The 14,042-nt window shown below is 38.6% G+C and overlaps 1 protein-coding gene across 1 annotated transcript in view; it reads right to left on the reverse strand.

Annotated features, from left to right (window-relative positions):
• SLC30A9 (solute carrier family 30 member 9) overlaps window positions 1-14,042 on the reverse strand; it is a 588,622-nt gene that overhangs the window by 266,387 nt on the left and 308,193 nt on the right. Inside the window, exon 9 of the mRNA XM_053704010.1 lies at window positions 11,864-11,966. Within this exon, the coding sequence (XP_053559985.1) occupies window positions 11,864-11,966 (103 nt within the window). The remainder of the gene's footprint in view (window positions 1-11,863; window positions 11,967-14,042) is intronic.

Below are 14,042 nucleotides of genomic sequence, written 5' to 3' on the forward strand. Positions count from 1 at the left end.
TTGTCTGAATGAAAAATCAGATAAGGAGAATCACAATGTAAGGCAGATAACTCAGACTCATCGAGCCGAGGAAATAGCCATTAAAAACAGAACTTTCCAAGATAACAATTTGAAATCAATGGAATGAAGGGGTTCAAACGAACACCCTGTAAAACGTTAAGAACTAAGTTTAAACTCCATGGTGGAGCAACAGTTTTAAACACAGGCTTAATCCTGGCCAAAGCCTGACAAAAAGCCTGAACGTCTGGAACTTCTGATAGACGTTTGTGTAAAAGAATGGACAGAGCTGAAATCTGTCCCTTTAAAGAACTAGCGGATAAACCCTTTTCTAAACCTTCTTGTAGAAAAGACAATATCCTAGGAATCCTAACCTTACTCCATGAGTAACTTTTGGATTCGCACCAATATAAGTATTTACGCAATATATGGTAAATCTTTCTGGTAACAGGCTTCCTAGCCTGTATTAAGGTATCAATTACTGACTCAGAAAATCCACGTTTTGATAAAATCAAGCGTTCAATTTCCAAGCAGTCAGCTTCAGAGAAGTTAGATTTTGATGTTTGAAGGGACCCTGGATCAGAAGGTCCTGTCTCAGAGGTAAAGACCAAGGTGGACAGGATGACATGTCCACTAGATCTGCATACCAGGTCCTGCGTGGCCACGCAGGCGCTATTAGAATCACCGATGCTCTCTCCTGTTTGATCCTGGCAATCAATCGAGGAAGCATCGGGAAGGGTGGAAACGCATAAGCCCTCCCGAAGGTCCAAGGTGCTGTCAAAGCATCTACCAGGACCGCTCCCGGATCCCTGGATCTGGACCCGTAACAAGGAAGCTTGGCGTTCTGTCGAGACGCCATGAGATCTATCTCTGGTTTGCCCCAACGTCGAAGTATTTGGGCAAAGACCTCCGGATGAAGTTCCCACTCCCCCGGATGAAAAGTCTAGCGACTTAGGAAATCCGCCTCCCAGTTCTCCGCTCCCGGGATGTGGATTGCTGATAGGTGGCAAGAGTGAGACTCTGCCCAGCGAATTATCTTTGATACTTCCATCATCGCTAGGGAGCTTCTTGTCCCTCCTTGATGGTTGATGTAAGCTACAGTCGTGATGTTGTCCGACTGAAACCTGATGAACCCCCGAGTTGTTAACTGGGGCCAAGCCAGAAGGGCATTGAGAACTGCTCTCAATTCCAGAATGTTTATTGGCAGGAGACTCTCCTCCTGAGTCCATGATCCCTGAGCCTTCAGAGAATTCCAGACAGCGCCCCAACCTAGTAGGCTGGCGTCTGTTGTTACAATTGTCCAATCTGGTCTGCTGAATGGCATCCCCCTGGACAGATGTGGCAGAGAAAGCCACCATAGAAGAGAATTTCTGGTCTCTTGATCCAGATTCAGAGTAGGGGACAAATCTGAGTAATCCCCATTCCACTGACTTAGCATGCACAATTGCAGCGGTCTGAGATGTAGGCGTGCAAAGGGTACTATGTCCATTGCCGCTACCATTAAGCCGATCACCTCCATGCATTGAGCCACTGACGGGTGTTGAAAGGAATGAAGGACACGGCAAGCATTTTGAAGCTTTGTTAATCTGTCTTCTGTCAGGTAGATCTTCATTTCTACAGAATCTATAAGAGTCCCCAAGAAGGGAACTCTTGTGAGTGGAAAGAGAGAACTCTTCTTTTCGTTCACCTTCCACCCATGCGACCTTAGAAATGCCAGTACTAACTCTGTATGAGACTTGGCAGTTTGAAAGCTTGAAGCTTGTATCAGAATGTCGTCTAGGTACGGAGCTACCGAAATTCCTCGCGGTCTTAGTACCGCCAGAAGAGCACCCAGAACCTTTGTGAAGATTCTTGGAGCCGTAGCCAATCCGAATGGAAGAGCTACAAACTGGTAATGCCTGTCTAGGAAGGCAAACCTTAGATACCGGTAATGATCTTTGTGAATCGGTATGTGAAGGTAAGCATCTTTTAAATCCACTGTGGTCATGTACTGACCCTTTTGGATCATGGGTAGGATTGTCCGAATAGTTTCCATTTTGAACGATGGAACTCTTAGGAATTTGTTTAGGATCTTTAAATCCAAGATTGGTCTGAAGGTTCCCTCTTTCTTGGGAACCACAAACAGATTTGAGTAAAACCCCTGTCCGTGTTCCGACCGCGGAACCGGATGGATCACTCCCATTAGTAAAAGATCTTGTACACAGCGTAGAAACGCCTCTTTCTTTATTTGGTTTGTTGACAACCTTGACAGATGAAATCTCCCTTTTGGGGGAGAGGATTTGAAGTCCAGAAGATATCCCTGAGATATGATCTCTAACGCCCAGGGATCCTGGACATCTCTTGCCCAAGCCTGGGCGAAGAGAGAAAGTCTGCCCCCCACTAGATCCGTTCCCGGATCGGGGGCCCTCAATTCATGCTGTCTTAGGGGCAGCAGCAGGTTTTCTGGCCTGCTTGCCCTTGTTCCAGGACTGGTTAGGTCTCCAGCCTTGTCTGTAGCGAGCAACAGCTCCTTCCTGTTTTGGTGCAGAGGAAGTTGATGCTGCTCCTGCCTTGAAATTACGAAAGGAACGAAAATTAGACTGTCTAGCCCTAGGTTTGGCTCTGTCTTGAGGCAGGGCATGGCCTTTACCTCCTGTAATGTCAGCGATAATTTCTTTCAAACCGGGCCCGAATAAGGTCTGCCCTTTGAAAGGTATGTTAAGTAATTTAGATTTAGAAGTAACGTCAGCTGACCAGGATTTTAGCCACAGTGCTCTGCGTGCCTGAATGGCGAATCCGGAATTCTTAGCCGTAAGTTTAGTTAAATGTACTACGGCATCTGAAACAAATGAATTAGCTAGCTTAAGTGTTTTAAGCTTGTTTGAAATCTCATCTATAGTTATTGAGTCAAGAGTCTCTTCCAGGGACTCGGACCAAAAAGCGTCCGCGGCCGTGACAGACGCAATACATGCAAGGGGTTGCAATATAAAACCTTGTTGAATAAACATTTTCTTAAGGTAACCCTCTAATTTCTTATCCATTGGATCTGAAAAGGCACAGCTATCCTCCACCGGGATAGTGGTACGCTTAGCCAGAGTAGAAACCGCTCCCTCCACCTTAGGGACCGTCTGCCATAAGTCCCGTGTGATGGCGTCTATTGGAAACATTTTTCTAAATACAGGAGGGGGGGAAAAGGGTACACCGGGCCTATCCCACTCCTTAGTAATTATCTCTGTAAGCCTCTTAGGTATAGGAAATACGTCAGTACTCGCCGGTACCGCATAGTATCTATCCAGCCTACATAATTTCTCTGGGATTGCAACGGTGTTACAATCATTCAGAGCCGCTAATACCTCCCCTAGCAGTACGCGGAGGTTTTCAAGCTTAAACTTAAAATTAGAAATGTCTGAATCCACTCTATTGGGATCAGAACCGTCACCTGCAGATTGAAGCTCTCCGTCCTCATGTTCTGCATACTGTGACGCAGTATCTGACATGGCCCTATTATTATCAGCGCACTCTGTTCTCACCCGAGTGATCACGCTTCCCTCTAAGTTCTGGTAATTTAGACAAAACTTCAGTCATAACATTAGCCATGTCCTGTAATGTGATTTGTAATGGCCGCCCTGAAGTACCCGGCGTCACAATATCACGCACCTCCCGAGCGGGAGATGCAGGTACTGACACGTGAGGAGAGTTAGTCGGCATAACTTTCCCCTCGTTGTTTGGTGAATGATGTTCAATTTGTACAGATTGACTTTTATTTAAAGTAGCATCAATGCAATTAGTACATAAATTTCTATTGGGCTCCACTTTGGCTTTAGCACATATAGCACAGAGATATTCCTCTGAGTCAGACATGTTTAACACACTAGCAATTAAACCAGCAAACTTGGAAATACTTTTCAATTCAATTTACAAATAATATGAAAAAACGTACTGTGCCTTTAAGAAGCACAGAAAAGTTATGACAGTTGAGTAACAATAAACCGGAGAAACTATAAAATCAAATTCTTTCCGGTAAAAACACAATTTTAGCAAAGGATTGCCCCCATTAGCAATGGATAACTAACCCTTAAATAGCAGAAAAAATGTACAGAATATAACGTTTTTTATCACAGTCAAAGCACAATCTCACAGGTCTGCTGTGAGTGATTACCTCCCTCAAAATAATTTTTGAAGACCCTTGAGCTCTGTAGAGACAAACCGGATCATGCAGGGAAGAAAACAGACTTGTGACTGAATTTCTGATGCGTAGCAAAAGCGCCAAAATAAGCCCCTCCCCCTCACACACAACAGTGAGGGAGATCAGTAAACTGTCTTAAATTAAATAAAATGACCGCCAAGTGGAAAAAAACAGTGCCCAAAACAATTTTTCACCCAGTACCTCAGAAAATTAAACGATTTAACATGCCAGCAAAACGTTTAACATCAAATAAATGAATTGTCATTAGAAAGCCTGCTGCTAGTCGTTCTCACTGCAAGATAGGCTAAAATTTTATGCATACAGTATTATCCCAGTGAAGTGCCATTCCCCAGAATACTGAAGTGTAAATATACATACATGACAGCCTGATACCAGTTGCTACTACTGCATTTAAGGCTGAACTTACATTATATAGGTATTGGCAGTATTTTCTCAGTCAATTCCATTCCTCAGAAAATAATATGCTGCTACATACCTCTTTGCAGGTGAACCTGCCCGCTGTCCCCTGATCTGAAGTTTACCTCACTCCTCAGATGGCCGAGAACAGCAAAATGATCTTAACTACGCCGGCTAAAATCATGCAAAAACTCAGGTAGATTCTTCTTCAAATTCTCCCTGAGAAAGAACAACACACTCCGGTGCTGTATTAAAATAACAAACTTTTGATTGAAGATATAAAAACTAAGTATAATCACCACAGTCCTCTCACACATCCTATCTATTAGTTGGGTGCAAGAGAATGACTGGGTGTGACGTAGAGGGGAGGAGCTATATAGCAGCTCTGCTGGGTGATCCTCTTGCACTTCCTGTTGGGGAGGAGTTAATATCCCAGAAGTAATGATGACCCGTGGACTGACCACACTTAACAGGAGAAACACACAATATTCTGTACAAATGAACTAAGAACTGATACTCTCCTTTAGGTCAGACCGCAGCCTTCTTGCAGTCTCTCCCTTGTGACTGTGTATAGATAGATAGTAGTAGTAGATGGCGCTGGTTTATAGAGTGATTTTCTCTAGTAAGTGAAGAGAAAAAAAGCTTGATGCATATATTGAAGCCAATTAATATGGGTGCAGTATACTCACTCCATAAGATGAATCTTTACAGCTGAAAGGGAACGTAGCGTCAGATGGCAAGAGTCCACGGGTTCCTGGAGTCAAATACTGAATTTTCAGGTTTATCCAAAAGTGGACTATAAATGAATAGAGACCCAAATGACAAAAGTATCCAGTGTGTAATTGAAAAAAATGTAGTAACTTACTCCATAAATAAGGAGATTCCAGCTCAGCACAGCAAAACAAGATCTTGACAATCTTTCAACAAAGGATAAAAGGTTTTATTTGCTCAACGCGTTTCAACGTATTACACGTCTTTATCAAGAGCATACATTAAAACAAGTAAAACAGGTAAGTAAAACCAAGTATTGAGTGTGTTTGCTGTGGCTACAGGGCTGGTTTATATACAGGTGAACAATTAGTTCCAATTTCCTGTTGAGCACAGGAGATTGGACTCACAAAAACTTCATAAAATGTTTAATACTATGTATATGCATCAATAGTAAACTATTCCTGAGAATAAAAATGAAGAAAAATATATTTTAAAGAAAATCATTAAAAAACCATCAAAGTTTAAAAATAGAGGCTTAGTTTAGTATTGATACGTTATTTAACCAATCAAAACATTTCCTGAATATTTAGACCAATGAACAGACAGTAGTATAAAGTCCTCAATCAAGTAGTTCCTTGTCTAACAGTTCCTTTTCAGTTCCGGTCTGCGGTCATGTGCTTTTCTTGTCCAATCAGAGGACGGCTGTAATCCAAGGGTGAAAGCATCAATCCAGAAGAGTTAAAGTTCTGTGTACTAATAGAGGGAGTGTCCCGAATGACATCAGACATACATCTCAGCCAATAAAACAAGATAAATAATTCTGAAACAAAAGCAGGAAAAAAGTGACCAGTATTTGCTCTTCAGAACGGATCTGAAACATTTGTGACACACTACATTCATATTTCAAAAAGGGAATCCTTACTGCAAATATTTTGTTTAAGGAAATTTCATGGTGAGAGCCCACAGATCTAGTAACATGATTATAAATAAATATTTTGTTTAAGGAAATTTCATGGTGAGAGCCCACAGATCTAGTAACATGATTATAAATAAATATTTTGTTTAAGGAAATTTCATGGTGAGAGCCCACAAATCTAGTAACATGGTTGTGAATAAATATTTTGTTTAAGGAAATTTCATGGTGAGAGCCCACAGATCTAGTAACATGATTATAAATAAATATTTTGTTTAAGGAAATTTCATGGTGAGAGCCCACAGATCTAGTAACATGATTATAAATAAATATTTTGTTTAAGGAAATTTCATGGTGAGAGCCCACAGATCTAGTAACATGATTATAAATAAATATTTTGTTTGAGGAAATTTCATGGTGAGAGCCCACAGATCTAGTAACATGATTATAAATAAATATTTTGTTTAAGGAAATTTCATGGTGAGAGCCCACAAATCTAGTAACATGGTTGTGAATAAATATTTTGTTTAAGGAAATTTCATGGTGAGAGCCCACAGATCTAGTAACATGATTATAAATAAATATTTTGTTTAAGGAAATTTTAAATATTGTCTCTAACATAAGAAATAATAAAAATAAATAGATATGTGCAACATTTGAATAGTGAAAATTTAATTGTGCTTATTTACTATAGAAAGTCCCTATGCTAATACTTTATTATTAATAATGAAATGAATAAATAAAAATGAATGAATAAAAATAAATAAAAATGTGATATCTTGAAAGTGAATGTGATGTCTTAAATATTAATTTAATCCTAAAGTATAACATAAGTGTGAATGGTATGTGTGAAGTGTTGATGAGATACCTAAATGTACCTAATAGTTTATAAGTGTGGCATTAATTTAATAATGTGTCAAGAATAGTGTATTAAATTAATAGTAATATATTTGATATGTTAGATAAAGGCTGCTATCCTAATGTCCTTGTTTAGACCCCATTGGTTGTAGGTTCTCATAGTGTGAATCCACCAAAGTTCCCTTCTGTCTAGTTCTTTTTCCAGCTCCCCCCCCCCCCCCCCCTCCAGTGGGTAGACACTCTTTCTATACCCAACCAGAGGAAATGATTTTTGTTGAAATCTTGACAGGAATTACAATGTAGGGGTACACCGTGATCTTCGTGCTTTTTCTCTATTTTATTGAGATGTTCTAGTATACGTGTTTTTAAAAACCTGGTTGTTTGGCCTAAGTATTGGATCTTACAATTGCACTGTAGAAGATAAATGACGTTAGTGGTTTTGCATGTTATGAAATGTTTAATAATAAATGTCTGTCCTGTAGTGGATGAAGTAAATGACTTGTGTACCCTTTTTGTGTAGTTACAACCCTTACACCGACCACAGGTATAGAAGCCTTGTAGGTTCGCGATGGACAAAGGAATTTTTGGGGTCATCCCTTTAATTAATGAAGGTGCTAATTTATGTTTGAAATTGTGGTCTTTTCGGAATGTAATTTGTGGTTTGGAGGGAATAATTTTATCTAATACTTCATCACTCTTTAACACGTGCCAGTGTTTGTTTATGATGTTTTTAATTTGATTATGTCCTGAATTAAATGTTGTTATAAACCTAGGGAAGGAGCTTTCTTGTGATTGTATACGTTTATGTCCTTTAAGTATCTCCCTTCGATCTAGATTTTTGGCATACTGTCTATCTAGTTCTAATGTCTCTGACTTGTATCCTTTTTGTAAAAATCTTTTTTTTAGCATGATGGACTATTCCTCATAATCGTCTAATTGGTCACAATTTCGTCTGAGGCGTTGAAATTGGCCTTTAGGGATGGCTTTAAGCCAACTGGGGTGGTGTTGGCTGTTGTGTCTGATATATGTGTTAGTATCACATTTTTTAAAATGTGTTTTAGTGTGTATAACTCCCTCTCTGATGGAAATGGACAGATCTAAAAATGTTGCCTCTGTTTTATGAATTTCAGGGGTAAGTGTAATGTTCATATTATTGCTGTTCAAGTGGGAAATGAAAAGATTTAAGGTTTCTAGGTTTCCATTCCAGATACAAATAACATCATCAATATATCTCCGCCATGTCACCAGGCTCGCCCCAAGCACGCCACTGGCCGATACATAAAGTTGTTCAAAATGGTCCATATAGATATTGGCATAACTCGGGGCGAACCTGGTGCCCATGGCGGTTCCACAAATTTGTAAATAGTATTGATTGTTAAACCAAAAAAAATTATGGCTAAGCATAAAATCAATGGCTGTAATAATGAACTCCAAAAGTTTATTAGACAAATTGGGGTCTTGTTCTAATTTCCATTTCACAGCTGCAATACCCTTTTGATGATCTATAATAGAGTACAATGAAGTAACGTCCATGGTAACCCAATAATAATTTGGTTCCCATTTAATCTGATTGATTATATTCAAAATATGTGTAGTATCTTTTAAATAAGATTTGGAGTTTTGAGCAAATGGCTGTAATAAAAAATCAATAAAGGAAGATAAGTTCGCTGTCAAGGAATCAATGCCGCTAATATTGGGGCGCCCTTGAGGGTGGATTGGGTTTTTGTGCAACTTGGGTAGAAAATAAAAAATAGCTGTTTTAGAATTGTTCTGGTATAGAAAATCGAATTCCTGTTCAGATATAATCTCTCTATCAAGGGCTTGAGTAAGAACCTTATGTAATTCTTCACAAAATACTTTTTTTGGTGACCTATCGAGAATTTTGTAGGTAGTAACATCAGATAATATATTGTTGGCCTCCTGTAAATAAAATTCTCTGTCCATTATTACCACTCCCCCGCCCTTGTCAGCCTCTTTGACGCCCCATTATTAGCGGCATTGATTCAATGCACAATTTCAAACATAAATTAGCACCTTCATTAATTAAAGGGATGACCCCAAAAATTAATTGTCCATCGCGAACCAACAAGGCTTCTATACCTGTGGTCGGTGTAAGGGTTGTAACTACACAAAAAGGGTACACAAGTCATTTACTTAATATACTACAGGACAGACATTTATTATTAAACATTTCATAACATGCAAAACCACTAACGTCATTTATCTTCTACAGTGCAATTGTAAGATCCAATACTTAGGCCAAACAACCAGGTTTTTAAAAAGACGTATACTAGAACATCTCAATAAAATAGAGAAAAAGCACGAAAATCACGGTGTACCCCTACATTGTAATTCCTGTCAAGATTTCAACAAAAATCATTTCCTCTGGTGGGCTCTCACCATGAAATTTCCTTAAACAAAATATTTATTTATAATCATGTTACTAGATCTGTGGGCTCTCACCATGAAATTTCCTTAAACAAAATATTTATTTATAATCATGTTACTAGATCTGTGGGCTCTCACCATGAAATTTCCTTAAACAAAATATTTGCAGTAAGGATTCCCTTTTTGAAATATGAATGTAGTGTGTCACAAAATTTTCAGATCCATTCTGAAGAGCAAATACTGGTCACTTTTTTCCTGCTTTTGTTTCAGAATTATTTATCTTGTTTTATTGGCTGAGATGTATGTCTGATGTCATTCGGGACACTCCCTCTATTAGTACACAGAACTTTAACTCTTCTGGATTGATGCTTTCACCCTTGGATTACAGCCGTCCTCTGATTGGACAAGAAAAGCACATGACCGCAGACCGGACCTGAAAAGGAACTGTTAGACAAGGAACTACTTGATTGAGGACTTTATACTACTGTCTGTTCATTGGTCTAAATATTCAAGAAATGTTTTGATTGGTTAAATAACGTATCAATACTAAACTAAGCCTCTATTTTTAAACTTTGATGGTTTTTTAATGATTTTCTTTAAAATATATTTTTCTTCATTTTTATTCTCAGGAATAGTTTACTATTGATGCATATACATAGTATTAAACATTTTATGAAGTTTTTGTGAGTCCAATTTCCTGTGCTCAACAGGAAATTGGAACTAATTGTTCACCTGTATATAAACCAGCCCTGTAGCCACAGCAAACACACTCAATACTTGGTTTTACTTACCTGTTTTACTTGTTTTAATGTATGCTCTTGATAAAGACGTGTAATACGTTGAAACGCGTTGAGCAAATAAAACCTTTTATCCTTTGTTGAAAGATTGTCAAGATCTTGTTTTGCTGTGCTGAGCTGGAATCTCCTTATTTATGGAGTAAGTTACTACATTTTTTTTCAATTACACACTGGATACTTTTGTCATTTGGGTCTCTATTCATTTATAGTCCACTTTTGGATAAACCTGAAAATTCAGTATTTGACTCCAGGAACCTGTGGACTCTTGCCATCTGACGCTACGTTCCCTTTCAGCTGTAAAGATTCATCTTATGGAGTGAGTATACTGCACCCATATTAATTGGCTTCAATATATGCATCAAGCCTTTTTTCTCTTCACTTACTAGAGAAAATCACTCAATAGACCAGCGCCATCTACTACTACTATCTACCTACACACACACACCTACACTAGGGCTGCACGATTAATCGCACATGCGATTTAAAACCGCGATTAATTGCTGCAATTTTAAAACTGCGAGGAGTCACGATTTTTTCCTACATAAGAAAGCCACTTACTTATATTTCCCCCTAGGGACATCTGCAGTCTGAAACTTAGGGTATGTAAACATTATGGAACCTACCACACAACCTCCTGCTCTCTGAGACACGGCTTAAATACATAGCAGATGCAGTTAACCCCACGGCTCCAAAAAAAGGCTAAAACTGCAGTCCCCTCTGCTGCTGGGTTAACTTAACTGCATCTACAATGTATTTTATATCAGCAAGGCACAGCATTTCTGAAAGGAGCAGCCCCCCCACCCCTACTGCTATATGCCTGTAATGGATTTTTTGACAGGAGCAAGGCTCATTTTCAGTCAAATTAAAATGTTTAAAAAAGAAGAAAAAAAAATATTATATATATATTTATATATATATATATATATATATATATACATACATACATATATATATATATGTGTGTGTGTGTGTGTGTGTGTGTATGTGGCTTACACTGCTTCATTTGTTAATCATACCACTGTCCAAAGTTAGAATGACTGTCCAAGAAAACATGACAATGTTGTGTGTCATAAGAGCTAATAACTGGCTAGTGGCTACTATTTAATCACATCAAAGGCAGCAAATTTTATTTTAACTATTTTGTGGTTTGTATTTTTATGCTCCAAGAGTGTATTGGACATTGAGAAACATGTACATTAAGATTCTATAGTGTTAAATAAACTTTATAATGCAAAATGAAGGTGTTATAGTCATTTATAAGAAAATCGCGATTAAATCACAATTGCGTTTTTTTTTTTTTAAAAAAAACAAAAAAATTGCGGGGTTTTTTTGCCCATATCGCCCAGCCCTAACCTACACACACCTACACAGCTACGCACCTACACACACACACACGTACACACACACATGTACGTACGCACGCACTCACACCTACACACGTACACACCTACACACACACGTACACACACACACACACACGTACACACACACACGTACACACATACTAACCAAAAATCTAAAAAAAAATTAGTATCCATGCTAATTTAAGAGAGCAGTGTGTATATCTCTAGAGGATTCTCACACAAGAAATTTATTTTGTTTGGCTTCCTTTTTTACCTGGTTGCAGGTATCCGCTAAGGAATGTATAGCTTCTGAAAACATGCTTGCAGAACCTGTGTAGACCCAGGCTAAAAGCTTAAAGAAGAAGTTCAGTCCATTTCTGGATTAAAAATTAAAAAAAAAAATTCAGTCAGTCTACAATAATTATAAACCTTTTAACAAACTGTACATATTTCACCAAATGTAATGCTGTCTTCACTAGACTCTTAAGAGCCACACACCAGAAACCTTAAAAGGACTACCATGTCTTCTAAAAAGGTCAAATGTGGAAATGATATACACATAATAAGTAGTATGCACTATATTTAAGCTAAGACATTTGCATTTTTTGTTTTTATTTTGCCAGTGTTACCAGAGCAACAGATGAAAACAACAGGGTATGTAGAAAGAAAGCGAAAAACCACCAAATACAATAACTGTTTCTGTTATACAGCAAACTGAAGGATTTGCAACAAAAAACTGGAGTGCTTCATGACTGCATGCAGGTATTGTATTGTTGCCTTGTGTGCAATATTAGGAGACAAGCCTGCTGGGATCATAAGCCATGGAGGAGTCACTGTTAGGAGCACGGTAATCATTGATGACAATACTGTACACAAAAGTTTATTAAATGGAAAAAAAAAAAATTCTGGCAGAATATTTATTATTTCTTTCTCAGATAATTATTCTCTCTCTCTCTATGTATGTGTGTGTGTGTGTGGTATACTTAACTTTCAATAAAATAGTATAGCACAACTACATGAAGATCTCCACTACTTGCGCACCATTGGCTTAGGGCATCAGCGTTATCTGCAATAAAGTTTACTGTGCACCCCCTAAAAGTCTATTATGTGGGGGATATAGCACACCCCACATGCAGATAATAGCAGGTACTAAACTATAAATAAATTTGGACTTTTAATATTAGGTTAAAAAACATAATTTATGCTTACCTGATAAATTTATTTCTCTTGTGCTGTATCCAGTCCACGGATCATCCATTACTTGTGGGATATTCTCATTCCCAACAGGAAGTTGCAAGAGGACACCCACAGCAGTGCTGTCTATATAGCTCATCCCCTAACTGCCATATCCAGTCATTCGACCGAAAACAAGCAGAGAAAAGGAGAAACCATAGGGTGCAGTGGTAACTGTAGTTTAAAATTAAAAAATACCTGCCTTAAAATGACAGGGCGGGCCGTGGACTGGATACACCACAAGAGAAATAAATTTATCAGGTAAGCATAAATTATGTTTTCTCTTGTAAGGTGTATTCAGTCCACGGATCATCCATTACTTGTGGGATACCAATACCAAAGCTAAAGTACACGGATGAAGGGAGGGACAAGGCAGGTACTTAAATGGAAGGTACCACTGCCTGCAAGACCTTTCTCCCAAAAATAGCCTCCGGAGAAGCAAAAGTATCAAATTTGTAAAATTTTGAAAAAGTATGAAGCGAAGACCAAGTTGCCGCCTTGCAAATCTGTTAAACAGAAGCCTCATTTTTAAAGGCCCATGTGGAAGCCACAGCTCTAGTAGAATGAGCTGTAATCCTTTCTGGAGGCTGCTGGCCAGCAGTCTCATAGGCTAAGCGGATTATGCTTCTTAGCCAAAAAGAAAGAGGTTGCCGAAGCCTTTTGACCTCTCCTCTGTTCAGAGTAGACAACAAACAAAGCAGATGTTTGACGAAAATCTTTAGTAGCTTGTAAGTAAAACTTTAAAGCATGAACCACGTCCAGATAGTGTAATAGACGTTCCTTCTTTGAAGAAGGATTAGGACACAAAGACAGAACAACAATCTCTTGATTGATATTCTTATTAGATACCACCTTAGGTAAAAACCCAGGTTTGGTACACAGAACTACCTTATCTGCATGGAAGATCAGATAAGGAGAATCACATTGTAAGGCAGATAACTCGGAGACTCTCCGAGCCGAGGAAATAGCCATCAAAAACAGAACTTTCCAAGATAAAAGGAATGGAATGAAGGGGTTCAAACGGAACCCCTTGAAGAACTTTAAGAACCAAGTTTAAGCTCCATGGGGGAGCAACAGGTTTAAACACAGGCTTAAATCTAACCAAAGCCTGACAAAAAGCTTGAACGTCTGGAACTTCTGCCAGACGCTTGTGCAAAAGAATAGACAGAGCAGAAATCTGTCCCTTTAAAGAACTAGCTGATAAACCTTTTTCCAAACCC

Source organism: Bombina bombina, chromosome 2 (assembly GCF_027579735.1).
Source record: "Bombina bombina isolate aBomBom1 chromosome 2, aBomBom1.pri, whole genome shotgun sequence".
NCBI lineage: Eukaryota > Metazoa > Chordata > Amphibia > Anura > Bombinatoridae > Bombina > Bombina bombina.